The 24,906-nt window shown below is 40.0% G+C and overlaps 1 protein-coding gene across 1 annotated transcript in view; it reads right to left on the reverse strand.

Moving 5' to 3' along the window:
- Window positions 1-24,906, reverse strand: part of SLC35F1 (solute carrier family 35 member F1) — a gene marked incomplete at both ends in the record, with an annotated part of 245,584 nt that overhangs the window by 27,648 nt on the left and 193,030 nt on the right. The window contains 3 exons of the mRNA XM_080616701.1: window positions 2,387-2,543; window positions 6,797-6,956; window positions 20,445-20,572. Coding sequence (XP_080472827.1) covers window positions 2,387-2,543; window positions 6,797-6,956; window positions 20,445-20,572 — 445 coding nt within the window. The remainder of the gene's footprint in view (window positions 1-2,386; window positions 2,544-6,796; window positions 6,957-20,444; window positions 20,573-24,906) is intronic.

Here is a 24,906-nt window from a genome sequence, read left to right on the forward strand (position 1 = left end):
GTAGGTTATTCTAAGATTATGTGATTCCATCAGACATCATCATGTCCATTTGCTAGGTAGTTGCTACATCCCCAAATCCAGTCAACTAATTTCTACTCTTTTTTTTGATATACAGTTCTTCCCTGCTTTAATCACATTCAACCCTCTAAACTTCTCTTTCCACCACGCCTGGGTAGTAGACTCCTTCCTCCACTGTTTGCCCTGACACCTTAGCCCTTCATTTGCTGTCCAGCAGGCATTATCTGGGTTTATTTTACCTTACGGTCTAATATTAAGCACTCTTGCTAAACTGGTCCAGGAAACAACAGCCTACTGGAAAGTCCTCCTGGAGACACAACTCTGTACTAGAGCTGAAGCACGAACTAACATAAACCACCCACACTTATGTAGATATTTGTAAATACACATGGAATAAAAGGCAAATACCACAGCTTTTTTGCAATTATATATTTTGAGATCAGTGCATGTCAAGAAAAGGGACATTCACCTGTGAAGGTATTGTTTTGTGCTTCATACATGCAGCATAGTCCTACATACTTTTCGATGCTTTCCCTTCTTCAGAATTGTACTGTTCCCTGTAAACATGAGACTTCAACCTCCAGTGATAGTAGCACACATCTTCTCCACCCTCAATCACTTTGTGGATGCTAACCAAACTTTGCTGTGTCTAGCATACTGGGAAATGGCCCTGTTTCTGAGACATTCCTTCCCTAGACTACTTCAGTTTATAGGACCTAAAGGTTCTATGTTGCACTGAAATGGCCAATAGTGTTTCGGAGAAAGAGTCTGCTATTTTAACATGGGGAGCTGGGTTCTCTTTCAAACAACTGATATACTTAGTTAGATTAAACATCTGTGAACACACATCTATGTGACATCTGCTCTCCATTATAGGTAAAAGTAAGGAAGTGTTGAATGGCTACATGGAACCAAGTAGCAGAAACATTACTGGTCTCTCCCATTATGCAAGCTTCTGCCATCTTGTTAAAAAAGTACACACATGAACTAAGTGTGGTCAAGTCTTCACAAAGTGCCAGAAAAGCACTAGCAGCAAAACGCTGCAGATACTGGTAGAGAAAAAGCTGCTGGTGAGAACTTTTGGGCCAAAGGCTGACTAGAAAAACCTTAGGTCTTTCAACAGAGAAATGGTTTCTTATTGTTTCCTTCCAGTTGTGTACTCTGTATACACAGATGCCTTGTCCGAGAACCAGCTTCTTATCCCCACCAAAACAACTCACAGACCCTGAATTGTGACGAATTGCTTGGGCCTAGGGGGGAAAATAGCACTCTAAATTCAGGAATATGAGACATGTACATAACATGTACACACACACAGCAAGACAAGGGCACTGCTTTGATGCCCTGAGAATCAGCTAGTACATAACTATCATGAATACTGTATGCAACAAAAGTTTTAGCCAAAGATATTAGGCATATTTACACGCTCTTGAATTCTGTATTTTTAAAAAAGGAACTGCTTGTGTTGCAGCCAGTTAATATAAATAATTCTAAGTCACAGTTTCAGATTCCCCATAAATGTAATAAGCTTTCTGGCTAAAGAAATAGAACTAATTAAGTGGGAATTGGTGGGCCATTGTTTTGATCAGTCTCTGTTCTTAGAAGCTGAATAGCTCAGATATGTAGGGCAGCAACTTGGTTTTGGCTAATAACCAAAAGTTATTCTGTGTGACAAGAACCAGTGACAGATCTGCATAAATTGTGGCAATCTTGCACGGTGACATTTACTACACTTTCATAAGTCACAGTATTACAGCACTGGGAACTACCTTTCAACTCTTAGGCTTGCAGGTGAGTTGCTCATTAGTTACATGTCAGTATAGACAGGTCTCAGCAGTTCCTGGAATCTCTGCAACAATCATCTGAGTACTAAGCATTTTGAAGTGAAAACGCCTGTTTCTTAAAGGCATTTTCATTATTTCTGCCATATCATAATGTAGTTACTCAGAACAAGCCAATTAGTAAAATGCCTTCTGACTGGACATATTTTCTACTTGTTTAGAAATCTAAATGACTTTTTAGAACTATGAAAGAGAGAGCTGTATATTTTGTTATTCACAGGTCAGATCAACATGTGAAGTACCTACTTGTCTTCCATAAACAAGACGGTAGGATGTATCTTCTATTCCTCCTGCCCTATGTGACTACTCAAGGATACCAGTCCTTGAATTAGAATACTTACGTATAAATTTGTGCTGTTATTCAAATCCATCAATCAGAAATATGAAAACTAATGCAAATTTTGGAATTACAGGACACCCATTCTCCACAGGTTATGGCTACCTTCAAAGAGAGGGTTACAGTACCTCGTCGGAGGCTAAAGCTGCACTTATTTGAATGACCTTGGGGCTCAAACCTGCTCACTTACAGCTGAATTCCACTGAAGAAGGAGCCAAAGAGTCCGATCATACCCAGGAATTCCACTCGACTCAGATTTCGGACAATATACTCTTCACAAACATTTGAGATGCCGTATAGTGTTGCTCCACCCAGTACTAAGAGATCTCCTATCAGTTTATTTTCACCTAGGAATAAACAGGGGAAAAAATCAGAATGCCTCAAAACAACCATGTGTTGTCTAGAACCATTGCAAAATCTTTGCTGGAGATTTCAATCCTCAGTCATTAAGTAGCACATATCTGGGTTAATAAGCTGACTGCAAATGTCCTATCAATTCACCAGCTGTCATTCAATACCCCAGGAAAGTCTAGCAGAGATGAAGGGAAAGCATCATCCTTGCTGTAGACAACAGAATTTGAAAGAACCTGAGAAATTTGTAAAAAAATATAGAAACCAAGTGGCACTTTTCAGTGACTATTCTTTTTTATTTTACTACTATTATTTTCTTTTTGCAGGTAGAATGTGATTCACCTATATAGAGCAAAACCCCTTTTTTTCCTTAAAAACACCTCTTGATTTATCAGGTTCCTGCCTTTTTGTTATTACGGATTTGTAAAATACACACTGAAGTAAATAAAAGTGGAAGCTTAACATTCCGTTTGGTTCAAAATGACCTTTTCAACATTTTTCCTTATGGTGTTCTTTTAAGCCTTCAGTTTTCATTCCAAGCTACAGTGCTGAAATTTCCAGTGAAAAGAAACTTATGAAAATAAGTACAGTTATAAGAGGACAGACCAAGGGTTCATTTACCCAATATCCTGTCTCTAAAAAGGGCTATATGCGCCCGAAAAGTGTAAGTTGCTTAGGGACAAATAGGAATGAGGTAAAGTTTAAAATACCTCCACTAATGATGTTTTAGTCTTCACCATCTTTAAGCTCAGAGGAGATGTGGCTTCTATGTATTTATCAAACATTACTAGATTTCTCTTCCATGTACTCATCCAGTCTCCCACTGAATTTCTGTTTTACATGTACCTCGACTGACAGCATGTTTATATTTGACCATTTATCTTTTTAAGATTTGGTAGTTATTTTCCTTTTAGCCTTCTTTTGCAGTCAGCCTCAGAAGATTCCCTTAATTTAAAATAAGCATCAGCACTTCACAAAACCTCTTCCTATCCCTGATGCATTTGATGTTCCAAAAGAGGCTCCAAACATCCCTCACTGAGCTCACTCATTTGGTATTTATTACAGCTACTCACTGACACTTCGGGGAAGTAATGCTGAAAAAGCTTTTGACCTTACAGCTTGGACGCACTGAACTGCTGAGACAAAAATATCATCCTTTTGCATTTGTGAAACAAAGCTCAGAGGCTGAGCATTTTCATAGAAATGGGATGGCCCCAAGCACCACATCGTGATGGTCCTCTCCAAAGCGCACTCATGATCAGAGAGTGTGAGCCTCAACCTCCAGGGCTCTCCCAGAAGAGGAAGCCAAGATCTGGTCAGAGCACGGGTCTGCCTAACCCAGAACCCTCCTTGGGCAGCACATGGTGGCTGAAGAAAGCGTAAAGAAATAGGAAAACACAGGGGGATATTTATCAGCCAGTTCTCAGCAGATTAGGAATTTTCTAAGATGAAAGTTGCATTAAACCGTTAAACTTCATAGAACTTGAGGCACTCTTCTCTAATTTGTGTGAAGTCTGTATATGTTTAGTCTATCATTAAAAAGTACTTCATGTGTTCAGCCTTTAAGCCTGGTACCTCAAAATTATACTGGTGATCCCATAATTTTCTGATTATGAGAAATATTTAAGAATCAGTCTTTATTGACCTTCTCCATAGCAGTGAAGACTTCATGTACCTTTATCTTATTCTCTTTGTTGCCTTTTCTGAGAGATAAAAGATCACAGTCTGCCTATAGTCTCTTCACCCTGAAGCCATTTTAGGCTTGAATAGCTTTTTCACCTTTCTCTATTGCTTCTATGGGCTTATTTTCTGGTCATTTCTTTTTGAGATGCAGTGACTAGAGCAGCATATGGTACTCAGGAAGTTAGTGTATCAAAATTTTATATACTGGCATAAAAATGTTTTCTATTATATTTTTGGTTTCTTTACTAAAAATTCCTAGCATCCTGCTTGTCAAATACCTTTTCTTTGCTCCTCAAGGGGCTGACTTTGGAACTTTCCCCCAAACCTGACATTATTCTAACAGATGTATTTTCACGGATGTGAGATCTACATGCGTCTACATTGCTAAGGACTGACTAGAGACACTTTAAAGACTTTTAGGTTAACAAAATTTCACTTGACCAATTTAATGGTGTAGGTCATTCTTCTGAAGAAACACAAGGCATAGCTTGGCAAAACACAACTTGCATTAATCATTATTAGCATTTCTAATGTTCTCTGGAAGCAGAATTCATACAGTCCAGAGAGGAGTTAATGTTTTGTGGACTATAGTGTAGCATAAATAATTTCAATGTGAACTATGTTCTGACATGATTGCTTTCCATACTCTCACTTGGCCACTTTGCCACATTTTTACCTTAACCCCCAGCATTATGAGGTGTTTCTTTTTGCTTTTGCTTGTAGTTATCATAATATCAAAATATCAGTCTCAATGTGTCCCATCTTAGACAAAACATACGCTAATATACTTATTAACAGGACTGAAGGGAATGGTTTTCAGAGACTGTGGTAAGCAAGAGCTATGAAGTGCTTCGCAAAATCTGGATGGAACACTCGGACCTCTGCATTTTAGACCCCTGTGTATTACAGGAGCACCAAGTACCAAGGGTATTACTTGATGAAAGTGTTATTTTAAGGTATACTTGACACGTAAGGTGATAGAGCACAAAGTAATTGCCTTTCATATTGAGTAATGTGTAAAACATCAGTTAGGATACAATAAAAAGAGGTAAACTACCACAGATTTTTAATGTATAGTTTTACCCTTTCAGATAAATTATACCAGCTGATCTATTTTACTTTGCTAAGGACAACAACATTAATAACATTATTTTGCCACTTAAAAAAAGAAAGCTGCAGTCTCTCCACATAGTGATAAGCATGGACACAGTTTTTCATGTGCAGGTCCAAATTAAAAGGCAATAATGCATGTTAACAGATTTTTTTGGACAAATTTACCTAACAGCTATACCTGTCCTTTAGCAATGAATACATGGCAAATAATACCTAATTATTGCAGTTTGATAGCAAAGTGTCAGTGTTCTTCAATCTGCTCCTTGTTTGCTGAGGTCCACTGCCCCACACACTCCTGCTGATCCAGAACTCACCTGACCTACCATGTTACTCTCTAGATTACTGAGCACAGGATGTTTTCTCTGGAACCCAGGGTTGAAATCCCAGTTCCTCTGAAATCAATCATTCCGAATGCAGCTTTGGCTGGCTGATTTCACAGTAGAGAGTATATTCTTTCCTTTTTAGCTGAGGAAGGGTTATTTCTGGAGGAGACCAATGAATCGAAAGTCTCCTTTCAGTATAAAGGACAGGGATAAAATGGGGCAGGGAGATAAGTGAGTACTGCCACAAACTCCCTTGTTTTATTTAGTAGCATCCTGGCAAATGCAGTTCTTACAGCACTTGCATTTGTATTCAGAAAGCTGAGTCAAGAATTTCAAATCCCAGTGTATTACGCGCAGCTCACAATTCAGTGCTTTTAATTAAGAATGAAAACTGTGCCTAATTGACAATCTTTGAAAAGAATTTCCAGCCTTCCCACATAATTTTGTTGGCACTAGAGAAATCAATGTGACAGGGAAAGTTGATCGATGAAATCTAACTCTAGTCTGCATTAACAGCTACACACACATTATTCATATGATGCTGCACATAAAAAAAAGAATATTTTATACACAAGAAGGTTCTCTTCAACAATGACAGAGGCAAATCCCAAACTTTTAGTCTTGAGACTGTGTGCAAAACCCAGTTGGTACAGTCAGCATGCAGGTTCAGTGTCTCTTAGCATCTGCCTAGTGACCCTGCCTCTGTACAAAAAATAGATCAAAGCTGAGGAGAATTTAGGATACACAGTAGACAAAAGAGGTGCTTATGACTCAAAGATGTAGCCAATTTGGAAAGGAAGCAATTGAGATTTGCAGTCAAACAACTAAGCCAAAACAGAGTGAAACTACAAGTATTTAGCTTGTCCCCCCTGCCTGAACAGAGGGTGACCTGTGTTGAAGACACAGAGCCCATGAAGTCCATTTGCAGCAGTGCTGACTTCTAAGTGTTGACCCACTTTTGTTCTCTGTCTCTCCTGACAAAGAAGCGACTTCAAATAGTGCTTTGGATCCATGAAGGCACAGGCTTTCTTGGCAATTTTTCCCCCTTTTTTTTGTTTCAGTCTGTTACGTTCTGGTCAATGTTTTCTCTGAACAGGTCTTGGCCATACAACCCAACCATCCTTACTCACCTGCTCCTTGCTGTCTCCCAACGAGGACATCTGCTCCTGCCATGCAGCCCATGCCCAGAATGCAGACCACAATCCCAATGAAATGTACTGCCTTGTATCGTACCAGTAAGAAGAACCAGGAGAGCAGTATCACCACTGGGATGACAAAACAGTCTAGGAGCTGTCAAGAGAGAGAGGAAAAACATCAACAAATCAACCTGCTAACACTTTGCTTAAAATACTAGGATAGATTCCAGCAGAGAGGAGCAGGGTTATTTAGTTAATAACAGCATTTTCTACCAGAGAGAAAGTGTACTCCAGCGGTTGTATCATCCATCAGACAGGATAGGACTATTCTGTTCATGACTATTCCACAAATTCAGGAGACCTGTTGCTCTACAGTAACACCCAAAAGCACTGCTTTACTCTTGGATTCAGAGGCATATTTCAAATCCATGGGAAGGAAACCTGGGCCAAAAAAGAGCCACACCACTCCATCTGGTCCTCACCTCCGGTGATTAACAGACAAGGACTGAGGGTAGTTTTCCTGCAGTTTAGACATATGCTTTAATTCAGTAATTTCACACCCAAATAGCAGGAATGTTCATAATGTGCAAGTTGACCAGATTTATTAAATCTGGCTGAATAAATCAAGAAGGTTCTGCATGTAGAATACTTATGGAAAATCTGCCCCCTGTGGGGACCGTTAACTCCTTGAAAATATAGCCCCATATGCCTCTGAAGGAAAACAAAACAACACCTTGCCTGCAGTGCAAGAAGCAAAATCTTCTTGCCAATAGACTCTGGGTAAGGGATTTCTCAAAGAAGTGCTATGAAACCGTCTTTAATTGTGGTTTGTGGTTTTGGGTTTTATAAAGAGACACTCAGCAATAAACCCAGAGAACCAGTGATAAAAAAGAAAAGCACCAAATGTTTGTGAGAGGACCTTGCGACTTTAAAATTAAAAGATGTTTTAGAAACCACCAGTATGTTACCAGGAAACGAAAATCCTGGGTAAGAAACATCCAAAGAAACTTGACTTTAATCTCACTTCCTTAAAAGGATACAGATAATTAGGAGTTGTGATTTTGTGGACTAACAATAGGATTTAATGAATTGTGCAGGGCACACTGCTGTTCAATGCCAACTGTACAGCAGGAACCAGAGCTACAGGATTGCATCTTTTTCCTAATGAAAAAGTCTGGAGTAGCCAAAGGAGAAGGCTGTGTTCATAGTTCTGGAAAACTACTCCAGATGTTGCTACCTTGATTTTAGACGATGCAATTTGGTTTCTCTTTCCTTTGGGCCTATTACCTGTGACTCGCTCTCTCAATGCAATTCACCGCTAAGTACACGAAGTGTTGTCAAATAATGATCACATCCCTTTTAACTTCTTTGTCTGTTCACACATTATCTGAAGAGAAAAAGATTTTTGGATGATTTCAAGAATTCCAGAATTTCAGTGCTTATAAAATTACTCTTTACATGTGAGATACCTATGTAACATATTAAATTGGGGGGAACTGCAAAAATATAAAAGCCAATTTTTGGACAGAGGAAAAACTGCCTGAAACTTTGTTTGAAAAACAAGAGTGTGCAGTGGAAACCCACCCATTTCAAAGATTCTCCAGACAGTGAGTGGCAAAAGCTTTCAGAAGAGAACCGGTTCTGCAGCGGGACCATGCTGCTCTTGGGAGGCTCAAGCAGCCCCAAAGAGCTGCAGAGCAGATGAAGGAAATTACAAATGGGAAAGATCCATGCTAAAAGCAAGTTCTGTTTTTAAGATCAGAGCTAATAATATAAAAGGCATGGACAGGCCTCTTTACAGTGAAATCTTCCTCCAGCAGTCCTCAAAATGCCATCCTTCACAGACCAAAAGTGAAAAGGGAGAAGGTCTGAAAGAACTGCCACAAGATACTTCATCTGCACAGGACATCTGTTCTGCCCCTGACAAGCCTGTAATGTGTACAGCGTATAACACATCTAACAGTAACTAGTCTCTGCAAAACCATGAATACACAAGACACAAGAACAAATTCAGAAGTCACACTGCTGGCAGTAGCTGTCTCCTTGGGGCAGGGAGGGATGGTGGCAGGACTACTGGGCATACTCATGAAATCCTGGCATATGGTGCAGGCGAGGTGGCACATGGCCTTCTCCTGTCACTGCAAGGAGGGACAGGGCCAAGCTAGCCAGAACAGATGGTCACTGCTAAAAGGATAACATCCTCTGCACATTTCTCATTTGCTGTGGATTTCAGCATTTTACTAGTGCAGCCCTAGCATGCACAAGCAATAGGAGGCACATCTGAGGGAAGCTCATTCTTCAGTGTAACCTATGGGATGTGGACAAAACTCAACACCTCCCCTCTCAATCCACAGTTCATGTCATAATGCTGGATGTGTGCTCTTCATCAGCTGCACTGGAAGACAGAGCACCCATCCTCTGTGCTGAAGACAGAGGGAAGGTGGCACCAAACAGCAGGGGGGCAGTTACTCCTTACACTGCTCATAGCTATCCCTAAAGGTGTGAATACCTCTATTGCATTCCCTTGCAGTGCAGCATTGAACAGGTGAGCTTAAATAACTGTTTTCTCACCTTGTCACTGTTTTCCACTACTTAAAGAGTGGTTATGAGAAGATGAAGGCTCTTTCATCACTAGGAGCCTTCATGGAGAAGACAAGGAGAAATGGGTACACTGAGGACGTTTCATCTTAATGTAAGAAATATATTTTTTACACTGGGAACAATAAATCATTGGAACAAACTCTCTAGGGATGTGGTAGAGTCCCCATCACCAGAGTTTCCGCATCACCAAGATGTGATTTGACAGGGTGCTAAATAATCTCATCTTTCCAAACAAAGGTTGTACCAGATGATCTTTGAAAGTCACTTCCAAGCTGGGCCATTCTATGAGTCTAACTTCACCAGCAGTTGGCATCAAAACAAGGTGGAGAAGTACATGGGCAGGCCCCTGTATCATCTTGGAGAAGGCAACCAAAATCTATTACCAGTAAGAGCCGCTTGGCTCAGCACACATGGTTTCCCTTCCACTCTGTCTTCCTGGAGTCACTAGTAACCAGCAGATTATACCAACTCAATTAACTTTGCACTGGAGAAGAGAAGAAGCTCTCTTACCCTTGATTTAGAGCTGCAAATGAGTAAAGCAGGACGAGGCAGAGGTACTGCAGAGTCTGCCATTGCCTTCCTCAGGCGAGTACCTAAGATGTAAGCACCCTCTTTCCCATACATGCATTACATACCACCTCAAAGACGACTGTGCACAAAACAGAGCAGAAAGCCTTACCAACAGTTAAGCACAAAGATGTTTTAAGAAACCACTCATAAGTCAGACAGTAAGAATCTGCAAGCATCTTTCCAGTTCTTTTCTATGCAAAGGTAAGTGAACTTTAACTATCACTGGACTATTTGATTCTGCAAAATCAGGAGCTCTGGTCACTCACGAAAACAGTGTTTAAGAACAGATCTAAAAGTATGAAGATGTCACCTTTCAGCCCCTAACTACTGTCTCTCAAGAAACACAAACTGACTCAGTGAATACTTCTAACATCTAACATCTGCTACTCCTTACTCATCTTTACACACAGGACATGACTCTGTATGTTCTTTGTGGGAGAGGAGTTCTGTCAAGGGATGCTTTATTTACTCCAGACAAAGCCCACAGAAAGAAGATTTTATTGTGAATATGAGATATATTAGGGTGCTAGTGTGATTTCAATAGCCAGTTTTAGAAATTGTTTGTACCTGCAGCATGTGTCCTTCAAGATGCAGATTCTCACTAACAGGTTTTCAGTGGAAGATTTTTAATTCCTCTCATTCCATAAATATTTAAACATACCTGTGCTTTCAAGTACGTGAAGATGTGTCTTTTAAGCGCTAACAGGAAGGGATGCATGAACAGAACCTGTCACAAACAAGCAACACTGACAGCAGCTGGAAAACGCCCTTTTGCGGCTGGTAGTCCAAGGTCTAATCCACAAATTGCTATTTGGAATACTGTAACATCACAAGATATAAACATTAAATGTAGGTAATATTCACTGACATTATGTTCTTGAATTGTGCTTAGCTTAGACCTATAATTACACAATGGGATATAAGGAAATAAATTAGGTTGCTACAATATAAGCAATAAGATAACCTAGTATATCTTGCTTAGCCATTTTTCAGTTATTGCTTTACATTTAATTTCTTTGGGACTAAATTCCTCCTGCCTTTCTTTTTTCCCTCAGATAAATCTGCTTAGTAGAAAGAAAAATGCACATATGTTCTACAGACAAAAGATGTGAGATTGTGATTTGCAGTCGTGGTTTTTTTTCCGTTTAATTTCTTTTGTTTGTTATTAGTTATTTCAGCTTTTTATAAAAAAAATTATACCTAATTGTCATTTTTCTCACTATAAAGCTTTTACAATAACAAAGATAAATTATGCTTAGCTTGAATTTCATTGATAGTACATAAAGGTAAGTTGTTTACCAGTACTTCCCTAAGAATCACCTTTGATATTTTCTTTCTGACCTTGACAACCCTGTCATTATACTAAATTAATGAGTTACTGTGTTTGTCTGTGGTTTTCTGCAGTTACAACTCTAAATTGTGCTCCTTTATAAGGCAGGATACGAAAATATATAAGCTATTCATGTACTACAGGAACTCCTTTCTATTATAAAAATGCTGTGCTATTGTAGGAATTGAAGATTATTATTTGACTCTGAAAGATATCACACTGCACCTAAGTCTGTTGATGATACACAATGTTGAAATCTATTTCGTCCAATGACTTGTTTGTTAAATTACATTGACTTTATTATGTTTGTGAATCATAGACAAATACTATCTTGCTACCAGTGAATATCCACTCTCTGGTCTCACAAATTCAGCATGTGTTTGCACATCTATAGCAAGAATGTTCTGTTAGTCACCGGGAAGGACAGCTGGCAAGCTTTAAAAGGAAGGTCTGTAATACAGAGGTTGAACTGCTGATCTGCAGTAATACCATAAAAAAAAAAAGCTTGGCAGCAAACTCCCTATGGGAGCAGCTGAGCTGAATTTCCCTTTTTAAGGATTCATAGGATTTTTTTTTCCCCCAGTTATAAGCTCCTTTTTTCACATTGGGGTTTCTCATTAGTGCTGCCCTCCAGCAAATCACTCGGAGAATCAGCTGCACCCTCAGTCTGCTCTCCAGAGCAGAGGGATCAGTAATATCTGTCGTATTCATCCAATGTTGTATGGTCAAGTACCTGTGATGGATACTGAATTTCAGCATGCAATGTGGTAAGTTTAATACAACAGCAAGTGCTATATCCAGTATGAGACACACCTTCCGACATTTCCTTTGTTTTTCAAAGGAAGAAAGGGTTTGCTGCCCATTTGAGGGCTTTCTGTTCCAATTTTCACACTACCTTCACAATACCACATACACTTGACTCAACTGTACAAAAGCAGCCGTGATGTGAACCCTCACAGAGCTGGCTGCTGGCTGCCAAGGGTACTGTGTGGCAATTACGCTACCCAGAGACTGAAACCTTCTGCAGGAAAGGTGTGGATGCTGGCAGCACTTCTGACAGTTATTTCAAGCAAGCCAAACAAGAAGGGAGCATTGTTTTCACCTTTCATGTTTCTATTCACTATTTCATCACAACTTACTTACTTTTTTCTATGGTTTCTATATAATCATTAAACTGATTTAAAAACTATTACTTTTTTCAATCAGCCAAAATACATGGTGCTCTGGATAGGGAGATTGGTGAAAGAATCAGCTACTGATGTCATTTGTTTAGGAAAAAAAAAAAAGTAAAATGTTTAATCTCTATGACATGAAGGAAACAAAAGCCAGAAGGCTGCTCCCAGTCCGAAGCCTCTAAAACCAGTATTTTGCCCAAAATATCTCTATGTTTTTTTCTTAGGGCCACATGACCAATGCTTCTATAACTGTTCCCATCAGTTTCTTTCATCTGTTCTCAGGATTTTCCCTGCAAACACAGAAACCTGTTCAAAATTTTTACTATTGAAAGACCTTCCCTTACCAATGATTTGCATGCACCAACACCTGAGATGAGGATTATCGCAGCTCCAGCTTTCTGTGTACATACAAGGAATACAGCGACTTCCTGAAGTTATCTTAAATGAAAGGTGGTAGTCACATCCAGCACACAGTTCCTCTGCTCTCAACTCTACACATATACACACTTTACTACCAACATGAGTAATTACACGTTGACTCTTGACAAAAACCTTCCTTAGGACACAACTTTTCATCCTCTCCTCTCATTACATGCACCGCAGCTGTGCTTATGCAAGGTCTGTTCAAATACCAGTAAGATCTACCAGCAAACCGACCACTGAAATGGCCTTTCCTTTAATTGCTTTCTTCCTCCGATTTCACATACTACTGTCAGAAACAGATCATCCTAAGACAGCAGACAGCTCTGCCAGCAGTCACCTGTTCCTACGGAACTATTTTCTGGTTTGCTTCTCTCTAAGTAAGATGACTGGATATGAGCTTTAAAGACCATTTTCTGAAGGTTACTTATTAGAAACTTCTCCCTTCTCTCCTGGCCAGGAAAAATCATGGATGTCTCCTGCAGAAAAAACTCTGCTTCTCCATTTCACTAGTAAGAATATGCAAAATAAGCAGAGAACACCAAAATCTCTGCTGATGTAATGGGCACAGCTCCAGTGACTTTAATGAGATTTTGCGTATTTTTGTTGGTAAAAAGTTTGGTTCAGGGTGGATTTTATCATTAGAGGCAGGAGCTCTGGATACAGAGAGCTCAGTTGACTTTAAATACACGTACAGAGACTGAGCATACTGAGGGGTTGGTTTGCGAACCACAGATGTGTAACACAGTTAAAAGACAGAGCAGCAACTCGAAGTGTGATAATTAATCAGATGCAAGATACACCCCACAGACTCCTACAATATAAATGTAAGGTATGCGACACTTCTGCACAATGCTGATTTATCTGCAAACCTTAACATTACACTATTCTCTCAACAACCTGAAGCAAAGCAGGAAACTATAGGCAATCGTACATGCATAGGATTGGGGAGAGGAAGGGAAGGAGTTAAATTTATCTCTGTTTTTGAGATATTGCCCACTTTAGTGGGCACTGGAAAAGGTGGATCAACAACTTCAGTATTGCGCATCCCCTGCTCCGCACCTCCCAGGTTTGCTTTAAAATTATCTCAAAACTTCTGCCTCAACGTATATTAGTCCATAGGGACTGAGCACAAAGCAAAATCTATTGCCATCCAGCCCTCCTATAATAAGCACTTACTGCTGACTCCTTTCCTTTTCCAGTGGCAGTTGTCGAGGTATGAAAACTGCCAGAGGTAATTGGAAGTATGATGTACTGCCGAGCCTCACAGTGATCTAAGAGAAGATGAGAACATTGGCATTGTAGTCTTTACTGTCTGTCTCCTGGTGTCTATAAATCCTAGCTTTTACTACCTTTGTTTTCATCATGCCAATCAAAGGCTTGATTGCCCAAAGAATCAATTACCAGATAAATCACTATTTGGGAACACAGCTCTCTCTCAGACTGTGCCTTACTAGTGACATGGTATGCATATTCTACAGTACCACTATGCAAGGTGCTGCAGAAATAGTCCAATTTCTATGTGGTATAACACAGAAAAAGGATAGCATTTCCTCTGGAGAGTGCAACACAACAGTGTAATATGGAGGTAGTAGAACAGTGAATTGCAGCAAGGAGAGCTAATTAATGGGACAATAAGGGAGAAGGGAGAGGGCAGTCTGCCTCATAATACAGCTTGGTATGATGAGAAAGCACTTATCTAGCAGCAAAGGTTACAAATCTTAGCATCATAATAGGCTTAGTGGAAGGCATTATGGACTTGGTAGAATGTACGTGTGTGGTACACTGTAAATGCAGTACAGGGAAGTCAAAACATATTTTTAAAGAAATCAAATGTCTAGATCTAAATAACAGCAAAAATTTTGCAATCCTTAAATTCCCTCTGATTTTATCTGCTGTGTAGAAGGTGTCCCTAACAGTGGTTAAAACGCTCTTATTGAATATTTATTAAACCTTCTGCAAGCCTACATCAGCGTTGTTTTAAAAACCATTTGCATTAATACGGAAAGTATTACCACAGGCAGTCCTGAAAGTTAAGCATATAGTCCATGGGATCAGGTGCTAGTGTACAAAAGAGTGTTTAATGTACTTGCTGCACCTGCTAGAGCTGATGTGCAAGAAGGCTATAAAATCTACATTAAATTACATTACAAAGTCATATTAATTCACCAAAGAGAAATAAAGATAATTTTGCGAGTTTTTTGCCATCTGGGAATCAGGACACGTGTCAGAGCATGAAGTATGACTGATGTCTTGCATTTCTGGTACTTCTTGAAATATATGGTTTTTGATATCAAATTGATCCATCTAGAAACTACCTTTTACCTGGCATATACTCAATTTTCAAATGTACCCTCTAGACAACAGTCTTCACTTACTAGCCTGAGCATTTTCATGGCTGTGGGAAGCCTGAGTTTCAATTCCCACAGCAAAGAGGTAGTTAACTCAAGCCCTTTCTGTGGGCTACTGTTTTCACAGCTATGACTTTGTGTAAAAGGTGGTTCCACCTTTGCAATTTGGAGAGCACTGCCAGCTTTTTGTAAACACTTGAGGCATCCTAAGATCATATCTAACAAACTGAGTTCCTTGGGGTACTTTGATGTAGGAATACATGGCTTTTGAAATTTAAATTGGAGGCAGATATTTAGGCGTTTGTCTTCTTCAATACGGAAGCGCTCTGGGCATGCAAACAACCAGAACTTAAAGCTACCAAAGGAGCAACCCAAGAGGCTGGAACACGTTTTCATGTCCCTGGATTGTGCTCTGAGCAGCAGGTTAATATACATAGAACCAGGAAAATTAGACGTCTACAACATTCCAGATACATAGACAAGTAGATACGGGTTTCTTGGATTGTTCTATTAAATCTAGTTGCCCCTAGGTTGCACTGCAGATATCTAAGGCTAACTTGGATTTTATCCTTAGCAATTGGCCTATACCTTGATGTCTGAAACACAAACAGTGTATTGGTTTTCAATGTAATTTTTATGTTATGTAGTTTCTATGGGAGGTCTTTCAGTTTGTTTCTTTTTTTTTAAGGGAAAATCACAAATTTAGGCTTCACAGTACTTTGACTTCATCTTATGATGGAGCTGAGTGCCACATTCTCAGACAGTAATTATAGAGTCCACAAGGATTTGAAATAATCAGAAGCACGTCCAAAAGAAAAGGTACCATATTAACCTCTGATTTACGCCTTTGTGTCCTCATTCACTGTGGTTCTGAAAGCATCTGGTGAAAGACATACAGGAAGGTTTATTAGAAAATTCTGTTTTCCCAGACCCAAACCAAAAGGGAATTTTAAAGGAAAGTATATGAAAGATTGGGTGTGAAACAGTGGCGAAAAGTAGGGCACCATTTTCCATCTTTTCCTGGAATCATAATGAGATAACGTCCATTAAAAAAGGAAAAAGGATGGAGTTTAAATTAGAAACTTTGACAGTCCTAAGATTTTAAAGCTGCTGAAATCCTGGAGCTTTTTTGTGAAAGCAGAAGTGCAAATCAATTGCAATAAAGGTATATTTTTACAGTTAAACTTCGGCTTTTTGCTGGGAGCAACTTAATGTTTTTTGCCTAAAAGCACCACAAGCCCAGTACACTTGCATATTAGTTTTGCATGATGTAGCAGATATCATGTGGAAAAAAAATATATGCTGTAAACCCGATTTCCTACTGAAATGGTCTGTGTGCCACCACCATAAAAATACTGCAAGACTTCTCATTTACTGAAGTGAAAATTCTGAAACATCTTACATTCTCCCCATCAAAAATGCCTTGTTGTAAAGCCTGTTGAGAATAATATCCTGCTGAATTGACTTAATTCTCAGTCAATGCATACACTGGGACAGCTCCCACAGCCTTCAGTCAAATCCACGCTGATTTGTGGCACGTAGCAATGGATTCTTAGGTCTCAGTTATGAAAGGATTTGAACTCTCCTTACTACGTGCCAGTGTGCATTTATGGCCTCACAGGTAGTGCTCTTGCAGGACCAGGCCTTTCAGAAAATGCTTGAGAGATTGGTCCTGTTAGATTCTTCAGAAATCAGATTCTAGGAAAGTCTTGCTCTCTTCCATCTTTTACTTTCCATTTCCATGGCAGGGGGGTTGGAACTAGATGATCTTAAGGTCTTTCCAACCCTAACTATTCTATGATTCTATGATTCAGTCTTCCTTTCATACCATAACACACTTAGACCAATGCTGCTTAAAGCAGAATAATCCCCCAAGCTTCTTCGGTTTCGTCATTAAATAGGGTGGTGTTAGGCTACATTTCATAAAATGTGTCATTTGATTCAACATCCTAATGGATTACCTCATACTCATCCCATTCTCACTATATCTTTGGGCTTGTCTCCGTTTAGAAACCCATTCAAATTAAGGCATGAATTGAATTTAAAATGCAACAGGTATTCCCAGTCACTCCATGTGTTTCCATGCAATCCAGGACAACTATGGGAAAAGGAGACACTGCATTCATTCCACTCCTGAGAGCAAGCTTGACACAGAGTTTGAGCTTCCACCTCTTCCTTCTTTCAAGCTACATAGGAAAGAGATCCGAACTTCGTTGTAACCTTTACGTGGAAGAGGTCTAAAATGAACATGATGCTGTCAGTGCCCTATGACAGTTCTCCTCTTCCACCCTTCCTCTCTCTCAATATGAAAAGAGACTGTGGCTCATTTCAGCTAACAAATTCTCTGTTGAGACACAGGTAATGCCCTTGAACTCTCCCACCTGCTTCCTCCTCACACTGTAAGTTTTGATCGCTCATACTAAAGGCTGCGTTCATTGCAGAAGAGCATCTTCTGGAATCAGAGTTTCATGGGTCTGGCCAAATGAACCTCTGATATGTGCTTGCTGGTGGCTGTAAGAGATGGGATTTAATGACCTGTATTGTCTTGCTCAGTCCGCTATTTCTACTTGCTATGAGTGAACATGCAAAAGCAGCAAATCAGCTTTTGCTTTTCTCTTTGAGGCTTTTAGTAGCTATAAAATCAGACAGTGTTAGACTTACGTGGATTTATGCTTTACTTTATACTGAGTAATCTGATTTGGAAAAGTGTTAAAAAGCAATATTACATTGTCTGGGCACATATCAGAATTCTCGAAACAACATTCTGATGGCAGAGGCATTTGTGAATATTTAGCATAAACCTCACACTCAGATTCCTTGAATTCATACTTTTCTCCTATTTTTGCTTCTTATTCAGCTAAACAAGCTCAATATTTTCCAGTATCACTTTTCAACTGTGGAAGAGAGAAATTCCTAAATTAGCTTTGATTCTGCAGAACACTGACTGATGCTTCTCTGTTTTACGGGCTCTAATACAAACTTCAGGCAAGTAAGGTGTAAAATACACTGAACACTACGCAGTGTTGCCTAGCTATGTAGAGACAATGTAAAAAGGGAGTAGGTTTGCTTTAGAACAAGTAGCAATGAAGGACGTAATGTTTTCCCAAGATAGACACTTTCCAGGCTCTTGAAAATGTATCTATTATTCACTTCTCCGCTTAAATTGGAAGAAGCATGACTCTTTTGTGTTTGTATTTAAAATATACAGGTTGGATCTTTGCAGAAACTGCTACCCTAGTTTTGGTTCACTGCATGTATAATTTTTTTAAGGGAGAGTACACTTTCTGACAGCTGAAGTTAAGCTGTTATATAACATAAAACTTTTAACAGCTAGCATTACAGTAAGACTTCATCATAACTACATTCATTTTACTTAATGACAACTTTTGCACTCAGATACAATTATGGATTTCTAAAAGCCTGAATTGGGTTTGCATGGCAAGGGTTTGGTAGTGGAGGAGCTAGAGGGTGGCTTCTGTGAGAAGCTGCTAGAAGCCTCCCCCTTGTTCATCAAAGCCAATGACAGACAGCTCTAAGATGGACCCACCGCTGGACAAGGCCAAGCCCATCAGCAATGGTGGTAGCGCCCCTGGGATAACACAGTTAAGAAGAGGCAAAAGCTACCATGCAACAGGAATTGCAGCCAGAGTAAGAATATGTGAGAGAAAAAGCCCAGCGGACCCCAAGGTCAGTGCAGAAGGAGGGCAGGAGGTGCTCCAGGCACCAGAGCAGAGATTCCCCTGCAGCCTGTGATGCAGACCATGGTGAGGCAGCTGTGCCCTTGCAGCCCATGGAGGTCCATGATGGAGCAGGTCTCTATCTGCAGCCCATGGAGGACCCCATGCCAGAGCAGGGGGATGCCTGAAGGAGGCTGTGATCCCATGGGAAGCCCACACTGGAGCAGGCTCCTGGCAGGAGCTGTGGCCCTGTGGACAGAGAAGCCCACACTGGAGCAGGTTTGCTGCAGGGTTTGTGACTCCTCATGGGAATCCATGCTGGAGCAGCCTGTTTCTGAAGGATTGTACCTATGGAAGGGACCCACGCTGGAGCAATCTGTTCCTAAAGGACTGCACCCCATGGAAGGGACCCACGCTGGAGCAGTCTGTTCCTGAAGGATTGCACCCTATGGAAGGGACCCATGCTGGAGCAGCCTGTTCCTAAAGGACTGCACCCCATGGAAGGGACCCACACTGGAGCAGCCTGTTTCTGAAGGATTGTACCTATGGAAGGGACCCACGCTGGAGCAATATGTTCCTGAAGGACCGCACCCCATGGAAGGGACCCACACTGGAGCAGTCTGTTCCTGAAGGATTGCACCCATGGAAGAGACCCATGCTGGAGCAGTTCATGAAGAACTGCAGCCTGTGGGAAAGGCTCACATTGGAGAAGTTCATGGAGGACTGTCTCCTCTGGGAGGGAACCCATCCTGGAGAAGGTGAAGAGTGTGAGGAGTTCTTCCCCTGACGAGGAAGGAGCAGCAGAGACATCTGATGAACTGACCACAGCCCCCATTCCCTGTACCCCTGTGCCACTGGTAGGGAGGAGAATTTGGGAGTGAAGTTGAGCCCAAGAAGAAGAGAGGGGCGAGGGAAAGGTGTTTTTAAGATTTTGGTTTGTTTCTCATTACCCTTCTCTGATTTGACTGGTAACAAATTAAGCTGATTTCCCTAAGCTGAGTCTGTTTTGCCCTTGATGGTAACCAGTGAGTAATCTCTCCTTGTCCTTATCTCAAGTCTTTCATGACACTCTCTCTCTCCTGTCCAGGTGAGGAGTGACAGAGCAGCTCTGGTGGGCACCTGGCATCTAGTCAGGGTCAACCCACCACACAACATTTGCACTCAGATCTAATTATGGAATCCTAAAAGAAGTATTTTATATTTTTCTCAAGTACAATATAAAGTGAGAAAAACATTCCAGCCCATATGAAAAAATTTCCTTAAAGGACCAAATTAAGTAGATAATGCCAAAAATGTGAACATGAATAGTTTAGCATGGGAAAATAAAATTAAAGCCAGTATGTTTTTGTACAGTTTGGAAAACACTGAGTAATAAAAATGGTCCAATATTAAAAAATGTGTTTTATAACACGGAATTAAAAGCTATATAGAAGACATAGACAGTAAGTAGCTGTTAGCGCACCAACGCCACTGACCTTATTATCTTACCTCAAAAGGGAAAATCCTTTGAGTTCTTACCTGTACACTAGTAAGAGTGGTGTATTGATAAGCTTTGACTACCAAGTAATTGGCTTCTATATCTATTATTCCCAGGATCATGTACTTCCACCATCTCCTTTTCAAAATTGCCAGCAGGTTTTCTTCTCCTGCAATAAGAAACAAGAAAAATTATGTAAGAGTTAGGTTTATATGCACAAAATATCTGCCTGTCAAGAGAAATTATCTAGCACATCTCTTGCATTTACAATATGCACTTCAATAGCACCATATACAAAGAGGTATTGCAAGGACGTGAAGACTAACATGCCCTATTTGTCTTGAAGATATTAAAAAAGCCAGCTTGGTGAAGTAATAGGTGAGGGTCAGACTGACTCTTCACTTAAGATGTAAGCAACACTGGGAAAAACAAGTGCACCTTGGGATTACTGTAAATATGTTCTTAGTTTTATATATACACATATGAAATGCTAAAGAACAGAGCAAATTACTACATATATTTATACTTTCCATACGTACTGACGAATGTTGTATCACACATGATGCAGGAGGGTTTTACCAGAGTGGCAGATTGCAGTATTTGCAAATATGATGGAATATTAGAGCATCACCTTTGGGCAGATTACAGATCCTGTTCCAAAGATGGTTATTATCCTAGAGGAAAATTATTAGAGTTGTTATCCTAGAGGATAATAACCATGTTCCAAGGATGGTTTTGATCCGAGAAGTTCAAAATATCAGACTTGTTTAGAGAAAGGTTGCACTGAGACGGATTTTGCGTGACAGATTGTTCTGCTACCAGGATTGATTTCTGAGGTAGGCAGGTTTGCTACGTTCTATGGGGGCCCTGTCAATCACCCCGTACTTAATTTCCACCACATGAAGACTGACAGTACAATACGGCCTGCAGATCAAATCTGCAACTTTCAAAAGGTCAAAGCATTCCTCATGCTAGGCTAGGAATTATTACTGTTCTCTGTTCAAAAGAAACCAGCTCATTAGTGAGGATGGGCAAACTGTTACTTATTTGCATTACAGTAAGCTCCATACATGATGAGACCTCACTGTGAAAGGGGTTGGACATACTGACTGTGGCTGAACGCGGTACAACTGGAGGTTTGCAACCTAAACAGGAATTCAAGTAGGGCTGACCTGTACTGCCAAAGTATCAGAAATGGAATTTGAACCATCTTTAAGTTTAAAAAAAACCCCACTATTCTCAGATTTGTTCATGTTGCTGCAGCCTTTCTAAGTGCCTGTGATCATCAAAACAAGTGGAAAATACAGAAGAAAAGGAACATTATTGTCAATGGCCACCAAAACTTGCTCAGGCTTCCCAATTCCCTCTCATAATTTTCCTTTATCACAAGAGTGTTCGCTCTCTGGTTCAAACAGACCTGGTGATATATGAGCTGCCATCCTACTAGAAATGGCAGGCTCCCTGTAGCACAGGAGTATCTCAGAACTTGCAAGATGCAATCACAGAAAAATAGATAATTACTTCAGAAGTTGATTCAGAAATCGTAGATGTTAAATCTTGGCCCCACTTAGTGACTTGAATTAGGATTTACCTAAACAAAACATCTGAATCATTTGATGTTTGTTCATTAACAGATGCTCACACAAATACGCTTCCAGTGGGATATTATTAGGCGACAAGCTAATTATTTGTTAAAGTGAGAATGACACTGAGTGCAAAACTGTAAATGCTAAAAAGCTTTCCTTCCTTCCCTCCCCTCTTTTTTTTCTCAATAAGCAGCAGAGAAATAGCAGAAAAAATGTGGTGAGTAGGTAAATTATTTAAGACCCTAAATAAGAAGTCAGTGCATTCAACCATACCAAACTTTACTGTTACCACCAACTTACAGCAGAACTCACGAAAAAGAAAACTCCACCCTTTGGATATTAATTATGGCTACATTTACATATTTTTTATAATGATTTGAGCATGCAGAAATATTTTAGATGTTTTGTTGTGACAGGTTTAGGGAGGCATTTTCAAAAAAGCATTTGAGATTAAATGTCCTAATTCCTACTAAAATCACTGTAAACCACACAGATCCTTTTGAGGTACTGAAACTGTATCTCTAATTTTTATGCTGCACAGATAACACCTTTAAAACACCAACTGGAAACCATCAGTGCAATCAAACGACATGGTTAACATTTCAGAGGGATTTTTTTAATTGTAAAGAGAAAGTTTAAAGATTTCAGACATCAAACTGCAGTCTCTATCTGAACAGTGAAAATCCCACCTACTTTTGTTACAGTAGGACCTTGGTAACTACAAAGCAGAAAGTAACAGCAGGCTCAAGAAATGTACAGACATTAGGTTGCCTGAGCAAGGACTATTGACATACATCAAGGACTCTTTTGGTGCCTTTGGTTTGTTACTGCTGTCTTTCTCCAGCTTCAGTTTCCAACCACAGATCACTGTACCGCTCAGATGTGGCCAAATAAGTTAGCTTTAAAAACAAATGTACGGCCATGACTTCTGGCTAATAAGTAAAGCCAGAGTTTCCAGAGATGGAAATGAAATCTTCTACAATTTTAACTGACGTACGGGGTTCTCTCTTTTGCTTTCTCCATCCATTCTTTGCTAATGACAGAAGAAAAATATTTGGCAAGCACTATTTTATCTTTGATTAACAGCTCTGAGATACTCCAAACTGCAGAAGATCAGTTTCAGCTGAGAAGGCTGGGCAGAGCAAAAAGCAATGCCAAAATAGATTTATGCAGGCATCCTTGTAGGCCCCCTTCAGATACTGGAAGGCTGCTATGAGGTCTCCACACAGCCTTCTCTTCTCCAGGCTGAACAGCCCCAACCTTCTCAGCCTGTCTTCATACGGGAGGTGCTCCAGTCCCCTGATCATCCTCGTGGCCCTCCTCTGGACTTGTTCCAACAGTTCCATGTCCTTTTTATGTTGAGGACACCAGAACTGCACTCAGTACTCTAAATGAGGTGCCACGAGAGCAGAGTAGAGGGGCAGGATCACCTCCTTCAACCTGCTGGTCATGCCTAGATAAGGGGAAAGCCTTGACTTAACTTGGGAAGATTAAAAAAAAAAACCAGAGGGAATCAAGAGCTTTATTCAAAAGTCTACGTCTTGAATAGAAACATCACCTGTGCATAAACACAAACTGAGGGAAAAACATCACACTTAATTAAGAACAAAACAAAGAGAGACAATCTGTTGTTTGTGGTGTTTTTTTTATTTCCCTTGATGACAACTCAAAGCAAACTAATTACGCAAGTCTTCTGAGTTGTAAGCATTGTAGGCCAAAAGGAATGAATGCAGATGCCTACACCTGAAGTAGCTGGTGAGGCATTTTTAAAGCTTTTTTCTCCTAACATCTTTCAGATTAATTGTTTAGGAGAAGATAACCAGTATTTTGAAAATAAATAACTCTCCCACTAAATGTAAAGGGAAGAGGGATTACATCAGATCATGTGTTTTTGTTATTATCTCAATAGGACTCTGAGTAAGGCTGCCAGCCGGTCATATAAACAAATACTAAACCATAAAGTGTGCAGGTTAGCTTAAAGAAAACATTTCCAGTGAGCCAAAGCACATACTGATGTTGGTGAACATGTATTTATATGAGTGCACAGAGTAATACCACCTTCAGACACATCTTTTGATGGATATCCCCTTCCAAAAAACAAACCCCTAACTTCTCGAGCTTCTGAAAATATAAGCCTTCCTATTCAGTCTAATCCAAATGTAATGCAGATTTAAAAGCAAATTGCGTATTAAGAATATTTTAAGATTCAGAAATCTAGCATGCTGTTAACACAGAGAAATATGAATCCCTCTCTTTGCCCTTTCTAGAAGGATAGATTCAGGTTTTTACATTTTTTACTGATTTTGCAGCAAGACACACTTGACAGTTATATATACAGAGGAGCCCTCAGTGCTTGGAAGAAAGCTACAGCTTTGCCTCAGCTGGCTGAAATTAGAAATCAACAAATAAGCTGCTTTATAGAAGAGATGATTCTACATCATATAATAAGGATTTACCCTTGGGGGTTACAAAATTAAAAATAAATTAGAGAGAAAATTAAAAGAGGCTTTAGCTGTGCAGTGCCTACCAGAAATACATATATAGATGTGCAAAACCCTTTTCACATTCACCCGCACAGCTGCAGAGGTACAATAAAAAAACCCAACAACAGCCATTAAGACAGCAAATTCTCAATTTTTTTTGTGTATGGTCTTGGGGTACAGGCAGAATAACAGCACTGATAGACCTGAAAATAAGAATATTGCTTCTCTTTCATTCCCTGCAGTCTTTCTCTTTTAATTCAGACAACAACTTGCTATTTAGATCCAGATCATTAAAGGAGTTGTGCTTTCCTTCTGCTTTACAGAGCTTGGCTGAAGAGATCTAAATGGGTGCACAAGTTTTGCAAGGGGAAGGCAGTGTGGAGAGGGAGGGCTTCTGGGCACACTGGTCCTTCCTCTACCAATAGAAGTGCCAG

The sequence above is a fragment of the Psittacula echo genome, assembly GCF_963264785.1.
Source record: "Psittacula echo genome assembly, chromosome: 4".
Taxonomy (NCBI): domain Eukaryota; kingdom Metazoa; phylum Chordata; class Aves; order Psittaciformes; family Psittacidae; genus Psittacula; species Psittacula echo.